We start from the raw sequence: 25,693 nt of genomic DNA, 5'->3' as shown, positions 1-25,693 counted from the left end.
TTAACGCGGAAAATTATTTTAACAAAAGAGAAACAAAAAAGGTACCTCTTTGAGGTATTAAATGTTACGATTTATGTATTATATACCTACACACTTTTCAACACACACACACGTATGTACATATGTATTATATACCATAATTATGAATCATACAGTCACAAAAACTACCCACACTGCCTCCTGATAATAAATAAATATTAAAAGTACATACAACGAAAATATCAATTGCAATAAGTAATAATAACAGCAACAACAACGGAAAACCAATAACAGGAAATTGTTATTAACTATTGCTGTGATCGAATGGAAACAAAATCGACTTAGATAGTTGAAACTAAATTTAATGAAGAGAACTCTATAAATGCGGCGACGGGAGTTACGTGGATGATAAATAATTATTTTTAAGAGGCAGCAACCAGGGCTCACTTTTCGCACACATAGGTATTAAATTTTAGCACTATTTAGCACACATAGGTAGTACAAACCGAATTGGTAACGACTGCGGCTACGGCTACGTAAAAGAAGGACGATTTTTATAATAATGTTCGTACATCATGCAACAGCTGAGCGTGAGCAACAACAGTCAAGTGTGGACAGGGCGAAGTAGAAATTGTAGCATCCCATGTGTGTAACTTAGCCGGGATCTTGGTTCGAAAATAACAACGTTATGCAATGTGACGACTGCCACTGTTTTTGCTAATGCTTCTAAAATCACCTAGGCGAATACGTGGGGTGTCAGAAAACTTAAGACGAACAGAATTAGGTTCAAAACAGATATAAAAGTGCAATCCACAAAACAGTAGCTACGATAAGAAACTAAAAACAAAAAAAAAATCGAATGATTTTGACCACTGTAGTACATACAGAAAAAAACCAAAAGGACCGCCGACACTAAGCGTAATTATGAAACTGACGATGCAGGATAACATTTATTTCCTATGCACAATTTTACTTTCGTGGTTTTATATTGTCGTTTTGAAAATAGCGAGAACAAAGCCTCGACTGAGTAGGTTTTCATAAAATTCCATGACAAGAGATAAGGCATGAACTTTTTCAAAATTTTATTTGTAAAACTATTTATTCGTTTAAGGTTATAACACATGCAATTCATTGCTCACAGCATTATTACAACCCGCCTTAATGAAGTCTTGAAGTTAATATTCAATAATTTCAACATTTTCCAACAGTTAATTAGATAAAATACTGTATTATTTATTCATAAGAAGTTTTTCTTCGTCTGACAGTCCCGCGATAAATACGCAATCCCTATCCGTCATATCATATACTATATTATTAAACATTCACCCCCTTTTTTATCTTACAGATTTTATTTTAGGTAGGTACACTGTTCGTGAANCATTATTAATTTTTTATATTAATACTGAACTTAGGTAATTATTAAGCTGCTAGAGTACCAGTGCAGCTTTACATACATATTACATGAATACAATCACTAGAAGCCACAGCAGTAATTTCGGCAGTACCCTGAGCGCCTTGGTAGTACATTAACTCCGAACATAGACGTCGCAGCGGTGTAGCCCTCAGCTTTTACGCTACAGTATAAATGATAATTACTACCACATAAATTGGTCACGAAAGATTTGAAAAATCCTACAACACCGATAATAAATATAAATAAGACAATCTGTTGACGAATTTAAATAAAAAAATTAGGATAATAAAAATGGATCTTGGTTTTCGAACAGCTCTCGTACAATTTACAGCGATTGCGACGTAGTATAGACGCGCGTGCAAAGTTATACAGTATCGGTGGCCAACAGTGCATAGTTTTACTTATCAATTCGGGCCAATATTATCCCCAGCAGATGAAAATGTGAAGGACAGCGCGATGCAGTGCAGTAAGGAATAGATGCAGCGTGCATGCGTCCAAAATAGAAAACTAGCGTTGATTAGAGGTTGTAAGTACATCGGGTGAAATATTATGTATCATCCATGCGAGTTACGTATTTCAGGTACAAACACGTAAGCAAGCAAGCAGCAACAAACACACACATGTACAGGTACACGGTATACGTATATGTATCTACATAGTTTTATAAATATAACGTAATAAGAATGGTAGACTGATTGGCTATATTGTACGTCTTTATGTATTTATCTATTTACTCTTCTCGGAGAATATACAGGATGTTCAAAAGGATTTAATTCATTGGGTAGCACCTACATATCATCCTTGTATATCAGATAATTAGGTACCTAAACAAATATCACTCTAATTTTATTTCGAAATAATGTACCTACATGACCTACATGTTTTAAAAATAAAAGATTTTATTTATTTCTAACTAATATGGCTGGGTGGTGCATTTTAAGGTTACAATCTTTGATTTGATTCTTATAAATAATATCTGGAAAAGGTTAGGAATAATCGGAAATTGTACAAAAAAAGACGTTGAAAAATGTGGTTGTTTTGTACAGCTACTTGGTTGAGCCGCCACTGACCTGAGCGCCTTATATATATATACATGTGGGGACGCTCACAAAGACAATTCGAGTCGCAAAAACATTTCAAAATTAGTGGGTACATAAACTTAAAAAAGGGACAAATGTAAATAAGTGACCTAAAAGGGGACCTTTTACAGTAGGAAACTATGAACAATTCTTCGTTTTTCTTTTAAGTATTTATTCATAAAGAAATTATTTTGTAAATAGGTTAATATCAATTTCAGTAATAGGTACTGCATCAGCCTATTGAACAGGTATATTATATAAAACTAAAGATATAGAAAGAACAGTATATGTATGTCTATATACCTATGTTTGTGGTGAATGGGGACTATGCCAAAATTCTAAACAGCTAATGATTACATAAACTTTTTTGACTGAAAAATATTTGAGAAACTAATTTTGCGCGGGCTTAGAATGTCGAGAGGCATCTGCCACGCAAATTGCTAATAAAAGTAACAATGTAGTTCTATTCCAAATCATTTCAATGTTATTTCTGCGCAATAGATGGCGACATCACGTGCATAATACTTTTTTTAACATTAAAAATCGCAACAGTTTCTATCACAAACAAAAAACAGATTTGCATGTCTTTTTGTTTTTAATTTTTTAATATCATAATTTTATAATCTTAAGGCATCATTAGAATGTCGAGAGGCATCTGCCACGCAAATTGCTAATAAAAGTAACAATGTAGTTCTATTCCAAATCATTTCAATGTTATTTCTGCGCAATAGATGGCGACATCACGTGCATAATACTTTTTTTAACATTAAAAATCGCAACAGTTTCTATCACAAACAAAAAACAGATTTGCATGTCTTTTTGTTTTTAATTTTTTAATATCATAATTTTATAATCTTAAGGCATCATTAATAAATGCATCGCAAAGCATACTTACATTATTGCATTTATAAAACTACAAAAATTCATTCGGTAAAAGTTTATTTTCTAAATATTTCAAACAATTTAGTAAATGTTTACATCAACTGATTTGTCGAAAAGTTTTAGATATTTTTCNTAAAATGCAAATACAAAATAAAAAATACCTATTTTTGTCTTGTATTTATTATATATTTAATTATTATATTATTATTATTTTATACTTAAGTAAATGTAGAAAATTGAATACTACAAAAAAGTATTAATTTCGAAGAAGTATTTTGAAAATACGTATTTTACATTTGAAAGAACAAATCAAAATAGTATTTGCATTTTGTATTTAAATACTTTAAAAAAAAACATTTTACACATCTCTGGAAATAACTAGATGGACTAAAAACGAATGACGATGATACATTATTGATAAAAAATGTAAAAATTAAAGAACGACTATACTTCTCCCAGTTGGGTGTAGTATTCGAAGAAATGGATGCAAAGCTACTGAGATACCACCAGCTGTGTTCACTAGTAAAAAATAACAGAAAACACAGGGTGGCACCCAGTACCTAGGCATCAGCAACAACTACACTCACTCGGCCGTTAAACGTTATCTTCTTCTTGGTTACACATCAGCCACCACCCACATTATTTGTTGTCCAAAAGTAAATTCAATTATTATCGTTATTTGTTGCGAACAAGTACATTCTTTGAGCATTTTTATTCCAGTAAATTTGGCCCATGATCATCAATTACAAATTATATTAGAAGTCTTGTAACGTTTACTAAATATACCTTACCACAATAGAACTTTAAACTGAAACTTCTATAACTGGAAATCTTTTCTAATTCGAATATTTCTTGGTTCCAAAATTTGGCGACGTATTCGCAACAAAAATTAAAAAGTTTGACGCTAAAGCAGAAATTTTCCTTTTTATTTAGTACTTCTTGTTAGACACTGTAGGTATTATAATTATAATTTGTCCATGCATAGGAAGTTTTACACATGTAATAATTAATTAAAAACGAGAATGAGAATAAAGGCAACGTAGACATAAAAACCTCGATAACTTTAATTATTACTGAAATAAGGAGCACACGGAATTTAATTTTAACCTTTTAAATGTCCTTGTATAACAGAATCGATAACCAGAAATATAATAAACCAGGAAGGAACTTCCAATTACGTATAGGTACATAAAAATGGAATTCATTAATTAACCGTCTCTTCACTTAATCACAACTAATTACAATCAGGTCTTATGTAAAGACATTTTTAACATACATCAGTTTAGTTGTTTATTAGTACCTAAAATTCATTTTATAATTAGAATTTTGCTAATTAGTATTTATGATTCTGTCCAATAATAATTAAATTCTTTAAAATAAAGGTTTTCATATTGCAAAATGAAACGTTTAATGAAATTGCTGTGTAAAAAAATTATCTATTATTTCATTGTTTTTTGAAACAATTAAATGCTTAAGCCGCTATAACTCCGTTAAAAATTGTAAAATGCGAATTTGTTCCGTTTAGGCTGCTGCAAATTTTGATACAAAAAGTAACGCATTTGGATAATTTTTAAACATTTGTTTATAAAAACAATGAAAATTTTNTGAAAAACTTTTATTGAAACTTTTTTTCCATATCTTTCATATTTCACAAGATAATCAAATTTGCAATTGTTTTTGCGGATTTTCTCCCACTTTATGCCGGGCAAATAATTTTTATATACATATTCGTGTTCCTCGCGAAATTTCCAATAAAATAACCCGTGTTTCAATCATTTTCTCCATTATAAGGTATTCTTCAGCCATTTCCCTCATTGGACTGACGGACTATTGACGAAACACCGAAAGATAGTCCTTTTTTTATTCGATCACAACGTTTGTTAATATCAATATCTATGATAAAGTTATAAAGTATTATTTATTGTGAAGATATAAAAGTCCGGGATTATTTTGTTTTACAATGCAGCTTTCCACAGAAACATAATATATTATAACGTTTTCAGGCGTATGTTATTGTTATAACAATAACTGAAAAAGGATTAAAATTCTCATTGTATGAGTCACCTTTTTCTACTATCAATCGATATCGCGGAACGGTGAATTAAGCAATAATAAAATCGACATTAAAATGTTTACATTTATCATACAATTAGAACTTGGACATTCCTTTGTGTTGTCGAAATACTTAAAACATGAAAATATGTTTAAATAACATTTAGTAACTACACGACACATTAATTAAAGTTGTTATTGATTTTTTTTTCTTTTGTAAATTTGTAATGTAAGAATTGCAAAAAAAATTAACACAATTACTCTGTAGTTTTCTTAAATATAGATAATTTATTATGCAATACAATAGTAAATACGTGTATTGCGCACTGAGGGAAGAAAGTTCTGGCTTAAAACATATTTGCTGTCATTTATTTTCAGTTCATCGCAAAACACTCTTTACTTAAACGAGTCAATTATAATAAATTGATGTGGTACATATACAGAAATACATAAATATTATAACAGCGAAAAATTTGTTTAGTTAGGTTTCTGGGGAAAATTAGCAATTTTCTTTAGTTATGAGTTTTCCACCTAAATTACAAAATACGAATGAGCTTCATTGACAATAAGACAACAACTTTATAAAATCTGGGAGGTAAAAGTTTGAAACGCCGTAGGTAACAAATTAAATTAAATTTAAATGTGAAATAATTACAGTGTAAACTCTATATAACGACACTTAAGGGACTGAACAGTTTTCGGCGTTATAAAGAGTAGTCGTTAAATGGAGAGAAATAAAACATATTATTTTACTATTCTATAATAATAATATGCATTTACCAATATAGTACACATTTTGCACACGAACATTATTATTCATACATTGCGTATAGCTTGTTATCTTCGTTTGATGTTTTTTGCTGCACCAATATTTTTGTATTTTGTTACGCATCTTACTCATATCTTGAGGTACTGCTGGATCAACTTGATTATATAAAAAGTATCTTTTTAATAGTTTCGCTGCATCATGTGCTTGTTTGATGCTTGGTGGAGGGACAGGATCGTCTTCTTCAACAACGTACACAGCTGCAGTTCTTATCTATTTCCGCAACTTAGAAAGTACTGCTCAATGATTTATAATGCCGCATTGTTGTCGTTAAATAGAGTGAGCGTGACGCTATATAGAGTGTAATATTGCATAAAAAACAATGTAAACCAACCAAAGTCAAGCAATTTCGACGTTTTAAGAAGTTTGTCGTTAAATCGAGTGACGTTATAAAGAGTTTACACTGTGTATCATATATTCACAAAGTTTAACTGAAATTCCTGTTGTGTTTAGTGGGAACAACTCCTTGTATTAGACTGTCAATTTATTTTATAAATACACTTATTTTTACCTAATAATACGCGGCAGATATACTATTAGTCAATAAATTAAGTAAATATTTTAAAAAAGTACTTACAATCTGCTCGACGGTTCAACAGTAGCTTCATCCCCTTCAATCCTGTAAACTTTTCCGGACATGACGTACTCAAAGCTATCCGCTCGCGATCCCTCGCTTTCCAACCCCAACGGGTTCCAGTCGACCCCGTCAGGGTACCCGTCCTCTCTCAAGGTTGTTGCAAGCACTAAACGGAATTTATCGCCTGGAAAACAGAAAAATTATTGTACCCACAAAATATTAAAATCCATTCTGTTAATCAATAAATAGGTTAATCTTAGCATCTTCATCAATGATTTTTTTTAGTAACGATTACATTAACCAACTAATAAAAATATAGATGCATCATTAGAAAACTCAGTATCTATACCTATCTGCAAGCAAAAACGTGGAATAAAATCTAAGAGATGCTGCTAGAAATCTTGACGTAACAGATACGAAAAAATTAAAGATGTCAGGGTTTAGCAGATGAAATGGATTTCGGAAATGCTTTTGAAACGAATCATACGAGAGTTGACGTCATTTAGATCTATCTAATGTTTATTGTTCTATCGTATGTCTTTATAATATAAAGTCGTATTTACTGCACTTATTTCTTAATCTATTAAGACGTTATTACAGAGAAAAAGAAAATAATTTCAATGCTAATAAAGGCGGCTCGCCCGACGAATATTTTTTTTGAAATGGAAACCTACCTAAGTACTAAAATCATCTGGCAATTTTACAGACAAAACTGCAAGGTTGTCGCTGTGTCTATTTGACATTTTATTATTTTATTTATTATTATTCAACATTCAATTAATTATTAATTATTATTAAAAGTGTTCTATTAAGATTGGGAAGAGTGGAATTAATTTTATACAATAAAAGTGCGGAAGTATTATCAGTTGCATGAGGTTATGCTAATGATGCCATAACTGTTTTTTTTTGCATAATCTCTGTTTTTAGAGAGGATTTGTCAACAGTGACTTGATATATGATGTCATTTATACCTATTAATGACGTGATAATCTCATATAACTGTTTTTATTTTGTATAAAATACAAAGGGCGAGTTGACAACCGATCATAGTGATATACTATATATCAAAAGGCGGAATCATCTTTTGAAAAATACGACGTGGTACAGGTCGGACGAAGGAAGCTGGCGAGCGATCGCGCAGGTACTTGCCCATTTATGACCTATTTGGGTAAGTCACTTGGAACCGATACACAAATAAGCTTTCAGTAGGCGTAAATTATAGTATTAATACAGGTGGGACAGTAACTAGAAAATAATGTACAAACATAACTTACCAAAAATAAAAAATAAACCTATTGCTTTTGTTTTAAAGTTAGTTTTCGCATTCACTGTCATCATGGGAATCTCTATAACTGTCACCAACATCAACAATTACTTCTTCTGTTTGTCTGTCTATTACTTGCTCACTGATCCCTATTTTTAAATATTTAATCTACGCCACTGATAGGAATACTGAAGAAAGAGGGCTGCAATCGTTATACCTAAAACTGCCTACTTTTTCCACAGCGCATCCACGCCATTTTAAAATTTCCGCCAGCTTCCAGCGTCAGGCCTGTACCTATGTTCAGAAAAAGAAATTCAATACAAATACCCCTTCACCCATATTTTTTTATTGAAAGATTTGGACAGTTGAATTATAGTTTAGGATTGTTTTCGTACGACAAAATACGTAGTAAAAATACCGATAAAAAAAAATGTGTAATTTCTATGTACAAATATACAGCATTTTCTTAATACTCAATAGTAACAAATGTTAATCATAAATCATAATATCATCATGGTAAAATCAGGTAAAGCTCAAAGCACTACTGCTTACGTTTATTAATCAAAAAACACATGAAGTTTAATTAGCAATCATTATTTTATCTTAACATTAAATTTTAATGCAACATCTCACATAATAGATTATGTAGACATATAACATCATATTGTGTATAAGTATTATCGTAAATTAGAAAACAGCGCTTTAAATACCACACTTATATCCCAATAAACACCTGTTTATACTTAAATCGTCTTATTGCGAGTATGTTATGTAGATTCGTACTTCCATTTATGTAAATGTACTTAGTACATATATACATGGTTGTTTGCAATTATCTGTGTGTATAATTATTAACGGCAGTGTGGCTATTGTCAATGTTACGGGAAAGACTTGGGTACGTTAATGTTATTTATTATCAGTCAGCGCTTCTGCTGTTACAAATACATAACTAAATTACTTACCGAATGCGCATTTACTGTGAATTCTCAGTTTAATTTTAACGCAATGTGTAATTAAGTAAACGGCAAATACATAGGTAGATTTGGTATATAGGTACCATATTTAGTTATGGTTATTTTCCATATATATGATATATATTCACACAAATAATTTTGTAACTTAAAACATACCAATTGGTTTCGTGTTACAGCGGGGTTACCCTGACTATGTATACCGTTCGGAAAAAATTATGTTATTGACAAATCTTTCCATATTTTACATTAAATTGTTTAAGTCAAACCAATATAGGTGTTAAAAGTACTGTATTTATTTAAAAAGCCACATCCGACGTTTCGCCCAGGTTGTTGGACTTCCTCAACGATAGTTTTATATACACAGTTGTTATCTAAAAATGTAATGCCAATGGATTTGATTAAGTGATACAAGATCAAGAACTATTAACAAGAATTACTCAAAACTTTGTAAACATTGCAAATAATATGTCATAATAATCTTAACGTTAGTTAGTTATTTTAATTTTTATTTACACAAAGTTTTGAGTAATTCTTATTAATGGTTGTTGATCTTAGAGCATGTACAACTTAATCAAATCCGTCAGCATTACATTTTTTAACTATATAAAACTACCCTTGAAAAACCCCCACAACGTTGGCGAAGTGTCGGCTATTGTTTATTAAATAAATACAGTATTTTTAACCCCAATATTGCTTATTAGATTAGTGTTTTTATCCAACAAATAGCGTCGAAAACGTTTGTTATATTAGGATGGATGAGGTAGGAACTTATTTACAGTCATCAAAATATTATAGCTAAACAGATAAGATATGAGAGAAATTAAATTAATTAATAGGTTATTGATAAATAAGAAATGCAAACTGTTAATTCTCTACAATGATTACAAAAGACAATGAGTGCCTAACTTGTCAATGACTATCATCACTATCATTTTATCAAAACACATCGTGTAGTAGATTCGCTGTGTTCGATTAAAATATTTTAAAATATCACTAGTATTAGGCGTAATGTTTTTAATCAGTAGGTATATTATTGTTGATTCATAAATATGAATTGTAACGAAGCAAGCTCGTCATTTTGACTTTAAATCCATTAATTAAAATTATCTTAATAAAGTAATCAGTACCAAGTTGTTTTTACGTGTAACTTATGTATGCTACACTATTTAATTTATTTTTACATATTAATGGTTAGGTTATACCGGTTGCCGTTAATTTCAAATATGATTGGGACAACCTTATCGAACTCAATAACATGGAAAAATTAGGTGTAATTTCATTCTGTCTATACATATTAGGTATCCCAGATATCATTAGGCCATCAGTCCTAAGACTGGCTGGACGCGCACCTCCACTCTTTCTTATCCTGAACTAATTTTCGCATTTCCCACTTCTTTAACTATTTTTAAACAATAATCTACCTCTACTCTTAATTCCTGTTACTGTTTCTAATATGACTAACCAGTCCTTCATGCCTGAGAAGGTGTCCTACAAACCTATCTCGTCTATTCCTTATTGACTTCCATAACGCGCTCTCTGTTCTCCTAATACTCCTTCTAATACCTCTTCATTTGTAACCCCTTTCTATCCACGGCACAGTATCCACGGTATATCCTCCCATTCGCCTGTAACACCACGTTTCGAACGGTTCTAACCTTTTCTTTTCCTGTCCATATTTCATTTATTCATTTGTTCAAAAGTGTATATTAGTCTACTTAAATTTAACAGAATTTAATTCCAAAGCTCTTACAGAACATTTACAATACATTACGTATCAACAGCTTTACTTCATCTTTTATGTAATGGTTCTCTATATATTTCTCGTTTTTTTTATTTATATATGTATACTAATTAATATATTTATAGGTATCGAGTAAGACTTGTTGTGTGAATAACCGCATGCCGCTGACAGTTTTCCTTTATTAGCAAAAACGAGTTTTCAAATTAATTGTTTGCGAATAGTCCAGTTCCTTTACCTTTTGTTTACATAGAATCGATGTTTCCATGTACAAATGTACATACCGACCATATAAATACACGGAAAACAGGCGCCTAGCTTCTTCCAACAGTAAAATAAATAATCTGTTAATATCTAATTAAACACGAAAAATGTCTTCGTCGTTTTTAGCAATTAGCTTCACTTTTATCATTTTAGCTAAACTTTTATAATTATTACACTCAATTTTACTAGAAGGATTCAACAAGGCTGAAGGACACATTCGCTGACCTATTACAAATTTTCTCTGTGACTAAAAATTATAGATTATATTTAATGCTTAAATCAAAACGTGGCTCATTTTTTTTATAAAGTTTATTTTTCTGTTACGTGTGAAAACAGCACCATAAATAGCACCCTTGAAATTTTGCGTCTCTGGGGGAGGTTAGGTTAGTTTAACAGCAGCGTAAATAACACAACTGTACAATGGGAGGGAGGTTAAAAAATTTACAACCTTACTGCGCTACTAAAATTCTCAAGACGGACACTTGCAGTCATATTCTGCGGGAATAATTATTTGAATTTTGATTGAGAATGTGTCTGTGCTTCGAGGGAGAGGAGGGGAGCGGCAAATTATACATATATTAATATTATTTTCATTGGATCGCGTAAGCATTGATGTAATAATTAGGTAATAAACATTAATTATTAGAATAATTTTAATCGGTAAAAAATAACACCAGTTCATTTTACTACACGAGAGTTACATGTGTATTTTTAATGTAAAATTTAATAACTAGATACATATAAAATGGTGTTGATATGTTTGAAGCGCGGCGTTCTACGGGTGCGAAACATGGACAGTGGGCGCGGCGGAAAAGAAAAGGTTATAAGCCTTCGCAATGTGGTGTTATAGGCGAATGATGAGGATAACGTAGGTAGAAAATTTTAAAAATGAAGAGGTGTTGGAAAAAGTAGGAGAACAGAGGACTTTATGGAAGTCAATAAAAAATGGGCCAGATAGGTTGGTAGGACACCTTCTCAGACATAAACGTCTAGTCAGAGACATATTAGAGGCAGAAACAGGAGTTAGGAGGGGTAAAGGTAGACCTAGGTTAGATTACTGTTCGCAAATACAGTGTAAACTCTATATAACGACACTTAAGGGACTGAACATTTTTTGGCGTTATAAAGAGTGGTCGTTAAATGGAGAGAAATAAAAGATATTATTTTACTATTCTATAATAATATGCATTTACCAATATAGTACACATTTTGCACACGAACATTATTATTCATACATTGCGTATAGCCTGTTATCTTCGTCTGATGTTTTTTGCTGCTCCAATATTTTAATTGTATTTTGTTACGTGTCTTACTCATATCTTGAGATACTGCTGGATCAATTTGATTATATAAAAAGTATTTTTTTAATAGTTTCGCTGCATCAAGTGCTTGTTTGATTCTTGGTGGAGGGACAGGATCGTCTTCTTCAACAACGTACACAGCTGCAGTTCTTATCTATTTCGGCAACTTAGAAAGTACTGCTCAATGATTTATAATGCCGCATTGTTGTCGTTAAATAGAGTGAGCGTGACGCTATATAGAGTGTAATATTGTATAGAAAACAATGTAAACCAACCAAAGTCAAGCAATTTCGACGTTTTAAGGAGTTTGTCGTTAAATCGAGTGACGTTATAAAGAGTTTACACTGTAGTTAAGGATGTGGGTTGTTCTAGTTTTAGGGAAATGCGAAGATTAGCTCAGAATAGGAAAGAGTGAAGGTACGTGTCCAACCAGTCTTAGGACTGACGACCTTACGATGATGATACTTATAATAAAAAGTACATATTTTATTTTTTCTGATGTAACTATAACATTTTTTTTTAATTGTTAATAGCTAACTTAAGATATTCACCGATTATGGAAATAAATTAGCATACTACAAGTATGCAATAAATACACATAGGTACCTATATGTTTTTGAACATTTCCTTTTTTATGTCAAAAACTGTGTGCTTTAGTTATACTTGTATTAAGTGTAAACATTCTCGAAATAGATTTTATGCGAATAATACGCAAACCGCATACATATTATACACATGCGTCAGCAGAAATTATTACGTAAATTGGTATTGAAATTGTGTGTATTAAACGAGATGGACATTACGGAAACCGGAAAAAACACTGTCATATAATTGGGGTAAAAATAGTCATTTAATGACACGCCAAGTAGATGTACTTAGGTAATATCCATTTGCTAGGTAAGAGTAAAGTTTGCAGTTGTGTATTATACGGAAAAAAAAGCTGACCTACCTATATCTAACATATACAGCTATCTGCTCATATTCTACTATATCCCGTTTTATTGTCTATTTATACAATCATCGGACTATCCTGCTTACTTCCTGAATTTTTTGGATTCTTTTTATTACGCTGTTTGACCTATGATTGATGACCATCAGCTGTCTGTACTCAAGAAAATAATAGCACCACTGCTATCGTTTGTTCCTTTTCGACGTACGCTCACGAACGTTGCACCACTTTCGGTGTTCGCGTCGCTCCATTGATTGCCCTCTCCGGCACACATTCATATATACCTACATTGTCCGCCCTCTTAGAGAAAAGTACAGCGTAGGCGATGTACATACAAGCGAATATCGGTCTTCGGCGGGTCTCCGGAATATGGTCGTCAGATGTTTCCGATCAAAGTCCAATAGTAACCCTTCGGTTCCGTAAATGACAACTAACAGTTAAGGCCCATCGATCTAGCATCGTATACCTTTCTATAAATGAACGGACTCTACCATAGTTTAATCTCCTGTTTTTTAAAATGTGATGCTGCCCTTTGATGATTGCATGTATGAACTCAACTCGCCGTTAGTGTATGTATCATCCCCGATACACTTTTAAAATACAAAACCGATAACGTATGCTATGTATTGTTCCAGGGAGATTTTAATGCGTTCTGCAGTGTATTTTAAGTCACAAATGCTTTCTCGTTGCTTCCTTTGCTTTGTTAAAAGTACTAATATTCCTTTGATTTGTTGAGAAAGTGGTATTTTCTTTTATCCTATTATCATAAGAACTGCACAATCGTTTAAAAGAAGAATGTACTGTTCAGCTCAGACAAAGGATTTTTCTTCTTCTAGGTATAGGAATAGGTACTTAGTGGTATAGGGCAGACAAACTGTAAAATAAAAAACGCGGTAAACAAATAAATCTGTCTACCAATACAAAACAGATAGTGTATTGTTTTTGAACCGTTTCTTTATGTGAATATTTGTAAATAAGCAGGGTAAACAGAAGGGTTGTAGGCAGGGGCGCAACAACGTTACAGTTTGACTGGGTGCTCCTATTTTCAACGATGCAAGTATAAAGTAAGATTCGACAACATTAAAAAAAATATTTTCAAGACAATAATAACGCGATTATTTCAAATTACTTTTTTTACCGAATAGCAATTATTATATTTTAGATTACCTTTTTTGTTTATTTATATACTGCGGGTATGTATAAGCTGAAAAGATCGAATTCGGCTGCTCATTTACGAGCTTGAACTATTTGAACCGAACTTTCAAGTTGGGTTATTATCTGAATCGACTGGAATAGACTGGGTGCCCATCCCAATCGAGTGGGTCCTCAGGCACCCATAGACCCCCCTTGTTGCGCCCCTGGTTACAGGTATATACCCGTCTGCGTATATGTACATCTATTTACAGTAAAATTTGCATAGGTATAAATACTACTTTCGCATATAATGACAATCCGTTTGTAACGTCGGCGTCATGTCGCAACTGTATTATTATAATAGGTACCTATGTAGTTTTAGATTTCATATGAAGAAAATATATAAGTTATTTAAGTCCAAGTAGAACGACTCTGGTTAATGTCCAGTTGAGTAATATTTAAAGGTTAATTTTTTGATTTCGAACAGATTTTTTAAAATTGAGTAAGTATTACCCTTATTGAAGTTTCTGAAAATGTTCTGAAAGGAGTAATTGAACACCAAGTACATATTTCTCAACACCTGCCGGCACATAAACATGTCAAACAACACGCACGTTTCGTAGATATAACTTACATTTCAACTAGATATAGATACATATATCAAATTTCATATATTTCGATAACTATCCATGCAGATAGGTACATATGGTTACTAAATCTTCCCCAAGAGTATCAATACTGAAGAACGAGAAGCAATTCTAGGGTGAAAGTGTTTTATTGTATCATACAGAATAATAAGGTGAAATACTTCTTGAGGGTTAAAAAAATATTTGCTCCATAGTTACTGATTGGTGTTTACCATTAGGCTTAGGTTTCATTTTTTTTGAAGTGAAACTTCTTTACGCACGGTAGAGTAAGTTCGTTCCAAGCGAGTTGCTATGTAACGAAATCATGCAACGGATGTCCCCCCTCTACTCGGCCACGTAGTCGAGTTCGTAGTGGGAATCGCTTGAGCCGTGAGCGCGCTTCAATGCAACGTTCGTTACAGGTAACTCCGGCATATATAGTGCAAAATTTAAATTCATAGTGTACAAATAATACCACTGAAGCAATTCCTTAACCCCTATCCCGGTATGTTTGTGTGTTTGAAGAAGTTTCACTTCAGTAGCGTGTTGTATAATTACACGTTGTATTTTTTTTTATGTAATAGACCAAAATAGTATCTATTTTTCTTATGAAACTTGTAATAACGAATCTAGCACTTGCCTTTTCCCTTTGTCTTCCACAATAATAAAGAAATACGACAGTTTTACCCTTTCGGTGACCTTGCTCCATTCTCACAATTACATAAATACAACACGCCTTCTTGTCAATACTCGTCAATATATATAAAAGCGTACACTTATTTTGTAACACCTGCTATACATGTATCCTACATCTAATAACGTTACTCAATCAAAACACGCTAACAATAACAACACACATTGATTGATAAAATCAGAGTATCTAACAGCAGTATGTATGTAACTTATCTACATCATAGACACACACGAGCACATAATCTGACACTTGCACGTATCTACCCATACACCTACCATGATTTACAATCACTCAAAGTTCTCATCACAAAATGTATATACCAATGACTAATTTCTATAAAAAGTACGTGGAGGAAAGACGGTGGTGGTTGTACAAGGCCGCAGCTTGCCCTTGCGCCTCGCCGCTGTCGATGCGGCGCTTTAGTCAGTCAGCTGATGAGGATAGAAATCAATACACATCTCCATTCGTCCACTTGCCCTTGCCGCCCCTATTTGCCCACCGACGTAATTCCTTCATCTCTCGCTGTCTCCCTCTCTTTCCCTCAATTGGACGCTATACGCCGTATCACCAGCCAACAAGAACCACGCCGTTGCTACTATTATTATTACCCACTAAGGGTAACCCGAAAAGTGACAGATGGAGTTTGATTTCATTTTAAATCATCATTTCTTTAATTTTCTATATAATGATCATTTCCATCGGTGTACTTTTGTAGGAGATGACAAGGTCACAAGGTGCCAAGTACGAACTATAGGGTAGGTACATACTTGTGAACCGGTGAATTCATGATTTCCTGCTTTTTTTTTGACGTGAAGACTCAGATCGCTCACACACTAGGTCACTTGTGATTGCCACTCGCCACTAGAAGTGACTATGCGCTGAGGACTGTATGTTGTATGTAGTAGTGTCGGTGCAAAACGGGATAGCAGCAGTGGTTCATTCGGATCACAAGCTGCGGTAAGTACTCCGTTCGCGCTACTGGAAGCTAGTGATAGCTACTCGTTTTCTGTCGCAAATTTAGCTACTGTCGCCGACCACCGTTTGAATTGGGGCGGCTTTGGCCCAGTTACCACTCGTTTGTAATTTTGACCGATTAAAAGTGACGATCACCAGTAGTAGCCGAAATCGACCACTTCCGGAAATGTTTAGCAACTACTCCCTGCGAGCCTAGAAATTCGTCAACATAGCGTTTTCTCTCACGATCAATTCTCCTTTTAATACCAATCTGCTTTTGAATTGTTTAGATGTGCTTATTTATCATCTGAAAACCGAAGCAGTTTTTTTTTTCAATTTTGATTACCTACCACTTCGTATTTACTTAGGTCGGTGCAATTCTTAGTTCATTTAATACAATTTTAAAATACAGGCTTGAGACTAATTTGTCAAGAAAAAGATTCGCCTGCCAATCAATTATAACTACCTGGGATTATTAGGGCATCAACAAACGCATTTAAGCCATACGACTGCATTATATCTTTCGTTGCAATTTACATTTACATTTTACAATACTCGACAATAGGCCAACTTGTGAATAAGTATAATTTATGTTTAACTTTTTTGAGACCCTAATAAACGCACGAAAACCTTTCCTGACAATTATCAGTCAATTAGTCTTTCCGAAAATAAAACAAAGGAAGGCATTTACATAAGTATTTTTGTAGAGATGCAAAATTGGAACTGCAATAAAGAATGAACATTTAAAAAAGACAGATTGTTCCGAGGGTGATAATCAAGAATGAATCACATCGTTACTAAAGCTTATAGTCAGCATTTTTTGTTTTTCGATGAGGCGGAACGTTGTTCATCCCCACCAGGATAAGTAGATTATGCGTAGAATATACAAACACTGTCATTCGTTCGTTTCCCCTAACGAAACGTACTAATCGTAAAGCTAAAGTTGGACAACTAACAAAATGGGCGTTTTAAAACGTTAATATTCAGGTCTTTTATATACCCAAGTAGGTATCCCGGAAATTAATAAGAAAAGAACAAAAATAATTTTCCTTAATCCTTTTTCAAGGATGTCTACAAAAATATAATCTAGAGATACCGATAAACGAGATATCGGTTAAAGGAATTTATACAGATGGAAAAAAACACACTTCCGCTTTCATCAACACTTATATTTATTGCATATATTATTATTTCTACATCCATCAAAAAGATAATTATCTAATATTATTTTTATTATCAGGATTTCAGTTACTGTACTTAGTAAGTCCTAGAAATATTCTATTAAAATTATAAAGGTTTTGTCAAAATTATTGATTTCTTTCTTCAATCGGTATAACTTCATTCACACATCAAGTTATTAGGAGCAAATGAAATTAAATAGGTAAAAATTAGAAGCTGCTGCAGGCATTATCGTTTCAACCAATATGGAACGCACATCTGATACATAAATCGACGCACCATTGGGCCGATATGTGACCAATGCCAATGACGTCAGGCTCCTCCCTCAAGATCAATGCAAACCACAAAAATAGACATTAGATTTTACTTGCAGATGTCTCACGAATCAGTTTTTATTTACTTATGCTCTTATCACAGAACGAAGAAAACCAGTGTTTATACGTTCCTAGTAAACAGCAACAGATACAACTGAAAGGATTAGATACCCATCCGTGAATGACGATAGTTACCCAATCAATATTTTTTATTTTATTAATAAATCTACACAACACGTAAGAACATAAACACCGTGTAGAATAAATAGATAGAATTAAAAAAAAAAACAGAATTAAATACCTACTGCTGTTGTTGTATCAATACAATACGTAATAGTTGATCTATAAATAGACACAGACTTTTTGCTTTCCGAACATAATCATCATCAATAATTATATTCCAGAAAGGAGAATACGGAAGTGACGTATCTAAGTAGTAAACGCCCTAATAAGCGTGCAGAAAAATGAAGAGGTGTGAATAAAAAAGAGTGGTTTTCTTTTCGTATAATATTATTAAATCCCAGCAACTTGGGTGAATCGACTGGCCAAACGGGACGATAATATAATGGCCCGATACGATGCCCGCCTGCGTCCGCATACTTGAGTTACGCGACGCCCGAAGAGAACAAGTTCCGACAAAATTCGCGAAAAGTGCATCGGAGCAGAACCACAGCCACACACGTTTCCATTGTGTACATAAACACACACACATAAACAAAAGTACAAAGCACACATACATACATATGTATGTATGTACATACGTTGTTGCCAGGCGCTGCTGTACCGAACCACCTAAACGGATTTATTGGAATGGCCTTGGCGAAAGTTAAAAAAAGCAATTAAGGGTCACCTTGCGCACGGCCATGTATTTGTTTGAATGTGTGCCGCAATGTATACACATACAGTCACAACTATCGCTATCTATCTACGCATATATATATATATATATGTATAATATTATTTACATTGTACGTTACGTACCACATGTTATGATGACAAAAACCTGAGGCGCTCGTCGTCCAAAGACAGTCGTCATTTTCGCGAAGCGCCTTCGTCAACGATATCATCGCCGTCTTTGCCGCGAAATCACTTATCTTTAAATCACATTTTGTACGACAAATAACTATCTCCGTTTTGTCGTTATTTCCCGATTTTTTTTTTTTTTTGACGACTAATAATTTCAACATTACTGCGCGCTCGCGCAGACCTATCGCAAAACTGGAACCGAAATTACGCAACGTCACGAAACAACATCAAGAAACAATGACAACATAGGCTGCAACGGAACAAAACCACCACCATGCAACATAATACATTGTCGCGTTATCCATGGAGAGCGAGTTGGCAATTTTTTCGCCCAGTAACAAAAAGGCGACGCGCAACAATAATAACAACAAACGAATCACAACACAACATCGCTGAACTACGACACACGTACCGGTTACGTGTGAAGGAGGCCCAAGATAGGCTAATGTGCGTCGCCTAGGCGCTGCACTGCCGCGCTTATTGCGACGATGGTTCGCTCATCGGCCTGCTTGCGTTGTCGCTGCCCTGCCTTGCAGCGCGTGTTGAACAGAGAGAGAACGTGTGGCCGCAATGCAGACGCGCACGCGCTCACCCGTTTCTACGCAACAAGACCGGCCGGTTGTGATCGGATCGGCTACCGGCAAACAGCAAGGGCCTTGGCAATGAACTTGACAGTGGAAATGAAATACCAAAAGAAAGAGAGAGAGAGAGAGCACGTTAGAGGGAAAAGAGTGAATTTCGCGGACGCGCGAGGAAGTATCGCGAATGGCAATAATAATAACACTATCTACTACAGTCGCACACATGGTGCACTCGATGCTTTTATACAATATTATGTGTGTATATACGTCTAAGCACAATAACAATCTCGAAACGTGTTTAGTTAACAACATACACTAGCGGCGTGCTGCGACCGTACACAGGGCTATTCTATTGCATGGATCCTTCAAAGGGCGGCATCGTCTTTCGAAAAATACAATGTGATATTGGACAGTTTTCAGATAAACGTGGTCGAAAAAATAATATTCTACCCAATCAAAATGTGCACTTTTTGCCTTACCTGTATACAAATAATGTACCTATATAGGTACCGATGTCTTTTTATATCATTTGATAGCATGACCGTACGGAAGCATTTTTATTAACTGATCCCGAAACCAGTGGTGTAACTATAGGGGAGCCTTGGGAGTTTAACCGTCCCATTGACGTTTCAGGAAGTTTGTTTTAATTATTTTGCACTCTGAAAGTTGGTATGGATAGCTCAGTAAAAACAATAAGCAATATGTTACGCCACTGTCCAAGACTGATTAGACATATGTAGGTACTATAATTAAAATTGTCGTTACCCGGATGGTTTATTTGCAATAACTGCATTTAACTTTTTTTTATTATTTAATATCGTAAAATCTATAAATAGAAACATGCCAAATAATAATCGTACTTATACCTACCTATAAGTATTATAATACAGAATTTAATTATATTTTAAAACAATTTAAAAATAACATTTTGCATTTTCTGATAGCACTAATAAACCGGAAGTATTACGGGACAGGAATTTTAACCATAGTAACAAGTTAAAAGGTAAAAACATTTATTTTCTTATATCTACACATAACAGGTATCTAAACTACATTTAACAGAAATCTCTAAAAAAAATTTTTTTCAAACGCCAAGTAGGCAATTTGTACCTATGTAATGAACTACTAAGTAATAGTATGTAAGTAATACTTAATATATTATCTAGAATTTTAACTTTTTTGAAAAACTCACCCAACTCCATGGGGTACAGCCAAGAATTTATATCCAAAATGAGATCCATTTTGAAAGATTCACTTTCACAGTGAAGTCGGCTCACTAAAGGAAGAAAGAAAAATCTAAATTAAGTAGTGGCGGCTTGTGCCTTTTCAAAAATAATCACGAAGACTTGTATAAAAGACTGATAAAACTAAATTTAGAATAAAGAACTTAGATTTACTGTGTCCCTGAGAATATGTGATACCATGAGATAAACCAACATTCACCCCCGCGGAAAATGCGGCGACACCCCAAAACATGAACTAATTGTTCTATGCTAAAATGCTATGTTCCTAAGTAGGAATAAATTTTGTCACTTGTATGTTCACGAATAGTTAATTTAGAAATTCAAAAACAATTGTTAAAGGTGTGTCATCTGGAGCACGGCTCTGTACGGGTGTGAAACGTTGACGCTACCGCGCCGCGATGAGGATACTGAGGATATAGCGAAGGTTAGAAATGAGAAGGTATTAGAAAGAATAGGAGAACAGAAGGTGCTATAGAAGTCAATAAGAAATAGACCTAAGGCATGAAGGGCTAGTTAGAGACATATTGAAAGCAGAAACAGGAGTTAAGGGGAGCAGAGGTAGACCTAGATTAGATTACTGTTAGCAAATAGTTAAGGATGTGGGATGTTCTAGTTTTATAGTTTTATAGGGAAATGCGGAAATGCAGTAGGAGCATATATCTAATAATTTAATTTTAGGAATTAATTTATTTTAATCTTCAGGCGGTCGGCCTCTGCGAAACCCAGCGGCGCGCGGTCTACGGGGGCATATTTGAATATCTCGCATAGTACTTATATACATTTTACACTTTTATAGATTTCTAATACATACAATATTGTATTCAAATAGTTTTGATACAATTTAGCATTTCCACATTGTTGATAATTCACTTGTTTCAGAATTTAAGTAATTCTGCGAACACATAACATACTGAAATTAATTTCCAAAGATAAACTTTGTTATGTTTTATACAATATGTACTTGAGACGTGGTTGACTCCAAAACACGTTCGCCAAATTATTAAGAAATGTGTAGTTTCCGCGTTCGGGTGGCCGTTTCGCCTCACCTGTATAATGTACCACAATTAAATGTGTTTACAATAATTCACGTGGCCCGCTGTGTGTGTCTGTTTAATATACACAACAGTGTTGTTGCCGAATGAAAGAAGTAACGCCATGCTGTCGGCGAGTTAGTCCGGCATTATATACACAAGAATGAACCTCATTGGACGATAAGGGGACACAGGCCGCGCCCATTCTCTATCTAATGTGTATTCTTACCTACTTTATTGAATGTATATATTATGTACGGTTAGGTACCAATACTGCCCTTCTTGTTCACATCGTGAATAATAAAAACGGTAAAGGTATATACCTACGATGATTATATCAGGATCACAGAATGTTTCCTACATATGTAGACAGTAGCTAGTATGTAGTTACGTTTGTGTAGGTAAATGATTAGCAAGAGAAATTTTTAACTGTTGTTTATGGTAATAAAATGTTCTAAAAATACGTGTCTTCCAGTTTATATGGCATTAGGTTTTCCCTTAATATAGTCTTCAGTACTTTTAATAAGGTAGTGATCAGAAATTTCTCTAGTTTTAACAATGAAAAAAATAAAGGAAAAATGAGGATATGCAAAATGTGTTTTTTTTTTAATTTTTTTAGCTTTTATACAATATTATGTGTNAACTCGATATATATAAAATAGTTTAAAGATTTATATAATTAATTTTGACGGCTTTCTATTCTTTTTATTTTTGTGATTAGAGCAAAAAGATTTTGAGAGTTCTATTAGTTTAGGAGTTTTATGGAAACGTCAAGGGATAGAAGCACGGTTGAAAAAATATATTCCAGGCACGTAGTCACCAAATTATGCATTTTCGCTCTTGGGCCATTAAAAGAAACGTGCCGACAAAGAAATGTGTAATTTCTGTTTGGTGATCGTTTTGCCTTACCTGTATACGTTAATCATTATTATATTAAATACATATACACTAATGGGGAAATATTAACTGAACATAGGGATAATTTTATTATACTTATGCAATCATTAAAGGGAGACATCGTCTTTTAAAAAATACATGTTATAGAAAAATTAAAAAAAATGACCTTTAGCCATCTTTTCATATAAATTACAAAGTAATATAGTTATGTCCTAGTTAGAGACATATTAGAAAAAGGAGTTAAGTGGAGTGGAGGTAGACATAGATCAGATAACTATTCAGAAATAGTTAGGGATGTGGGATGTTCTAGTCTTAGGGATATGCGAAGTTTAAGCTCGGGATAGGAAAGAGTGGAGGTGCGTGTTCAACCAATATTAGAACTGATGATCCTACGATGATGATTGCTACGTCCAAGAATGTAATTGAAGTTTTTAAGGGATGATACGCTTTTTCAATAGATTTTGAAAGTTTGGGTAGTTTAGGACAATGTTCAAAGAAACAGTTGATATTTTTACAGAGGTAGTTAAAAAAAATCAACAAGTTCACCAAATTAAGCATTTTTTCTAGTGTAAAACACGCCTACTAAGAAAAAATGCCGACAAAGAAATGTGTAATTTTCTATGGTCGGTGACCGTTTTGCCTTACCTGTATATACGAACACAGATGTAAAAGTAAACACTAACCTTGCCCTTGAAAATGACATTTCTGAGTCTTTGTTCAACCCCATCTGACAGATGCTTCATTATTGGGACACAATAAACTTCATTCCACCGCGTTGTATGACATGATGATTGTATAATACGTATATGAACATTTTCGGTTTTTTTTTTATTTTTACTATGCAGGTACTTAATGGAAAATTAAATTCCGTAATCACCAAAACGAAACACAAAACTCACGTGGGCGTACGTGGGGACTATTGTGTATTATTCACCCCATCACAATGTTAGCAAAAATTTTTGGAAAACTTTAACCAGTATAGAACAGCGATTTAACAAGAAACAAACCGTACGAAAAATGCAATTAGGGGGCCCCACGTACCGAATGCGCAATTTTTGTCGTCCCTGTTCTCACACTAGTTCTCTCTCTCACCAATATCTTTTGTTCCAATGTTCTACTTGTCTCCAGTCTCTAGCACTGCACTGTTTTGCTTGTTATGATCAACTGTTTCGCTAGTGTGCGAAAATCCATAGCCGCCTATTGCGCAATACATAATTCAATATAATATACGCACATGCCCGATGGATAAAAAGGACGGCTATATGTACGTTAAAATGCTACTTTGATTTAATTTTAATTGTCAATTGCTATTAATCAATTTTACATAGGTATCTAGTTATTGAACTTTCAAAGTTTTAGGTACCTATTGTAGAAAAATTGCATAGATAAGACTTATCAACTTATCTAGGTATCAATCGAATAATTGATTTTAACTTAACATTACTCACTGTTTACACAATTATTATATTGTACATAATAAAACGCTTAAGTACCTAGGTAATTTAACTTTTAAATCTGCTAAATTATGTAACAGGTACAGGAATCTACCTAGGTATTAATAGGTAGGTAGATAGTAAATTTATAGGCACATATATAGAAACGTTATCGTTATTATGTCTACCCTGGTGTGTTAAAGAAAGAAGAATTAAACTTCATACGAAAAGGGTAAATGCATTTTACATTTTACACGAGTTCGGAATAGTTGTTGGTGGGATGACCTAAACCCAGTGACCTTGACCGTTACATGTTACAGCTCGATCGATCGATCTCCCTAGACCTCGCACATGCGTCCAATTTGTTTCATTATCATTCATAGTTTAGAAATACAGTTCTATTATCTACCTATGTAAATAAATAAAAGTTAAATGAAAGACTATTTTCTCAAAATATGTAGGTAGTACACCTGTTTGTCGACCTGAACTGGCTATAAAATGTGTATTAAGGTATTAGATATCTGTAATTATATTGGGGCCCGTCAGTACCTACTTGACAATAATTGTAACATTTAACTTTTAGTGTTTGTGTAAAAGCTACCCCCCTTTTTAAGTATATTATTAAAAAATCTTGCACAAAGCCTTATACATAATAACAGCCTTTATAAGCACAAAGTTTGTGTAATACCCACATAATTACAAATTGTATTCGATTTAAATACTTATTATATTGTAAATATTTTTATACCAATATAAATACTAGTTGAATCACCTACAAATTTGCAGATATGTGACAGTATTTAGAACAATAAATGATAATACTGAGTTATAAAAAGAGCTCTTAAAAGCGCCTCAAAAGTATATATGTTACTAAGGCATCTGAAGCGTTATTTAATATTAAATATTATCGTAAAAGGCATTTTAAAATTACTTTTTTGCCACTTCTAACCTTAAAAAAGGCCGGTTTAATAAATAAGAACACTAACCTCTGTCAAATTTCTTTCCCTCTGGATCAATATCCTTGACATTAAAAATATCCTCGAACAACACACCGGCCATTAAAAACAACACTTTTTTATTACAAAATTAAAATATAATCTTACGAATTTACATTTATATATACTGACAAGAGTCCTCAAACTTTTAGGTTATGTACCTTATGTTTTTAATCATAGATAAGCTTTTAATTAACAACTAGAACCACAGAATGAGGAAAACAGTACCATTTTTAGTATAGAAATAGATAATAATATACGCAAATGATATTCAAGATACATATTT

The 25,693-nt window shown here is 33.4% G+C and overlaps 1 protein-coding gene across 2 annotated transcripts; it reads right to left on the bottom strand.

Annotated features, from left to right (window-relative positions):
* Window positions 1–6,619: 6,619 nt before the first annotated feature.
* LOC108739513 (DNA-directed RNA polymerases I, II, and III subunit RPABC3) lies at window positions 6,620–25,576 on the bottom strand. Of its 2 annotated transcripts, none has more exons than XM_018473441.2 (3): window positions 23,625–24,250; window positions 21,000–21,083; window positions 6,620–6,993 (listed from the first exon to the last, which is right to left on the bottom strand). In XM_018473441.2, the coding sequence occupies exons 1-3, from the start codon at window positions 23,704–23,706 to the stop codon at window positions 6,806–6,808; spliced, it is 354 nt and encodes a 117-aa protein (XP_018328943.2). In that variant the 5' UTR covers window positions 23,707–24,250; the 3' UTR covers window positions 6,620–6,805. The 2 variants fall into 2 exon arrangements, with proteins under 2 accessions (XP_018328943.2, XP_018328950.2); XM_018473448.2 differs by lacking the exon at window positions 23,625–24,250 and adding an exon at window positions 25,399–25,576 and having other exon boundaries at window positions 6,776–6,993.
* Window positions 25,577–25,693: the final 117 nt, after the last annotated feature.

Source organism: Agrilus planipennis, unplaced genomic scaffold (assembly GCF_000699045.2).
Source record: "Agrilus planipennis isolate EAB-ADULT unplaced genomic scaffold, Apla_2.0 scaffold25, whole genome shotgun sequence".
Taxonomy (NCBI): Eukaryota; Metazoa; Arthropoda; class Insecta; order Coleoptera; family Buprestidae; genus Agrilus; species Agrilus planipennis.
Note: the sequence above shows the minus strand (reverse complement) of the source record. Positions and strands in the feature narration are given on the sequence as shown.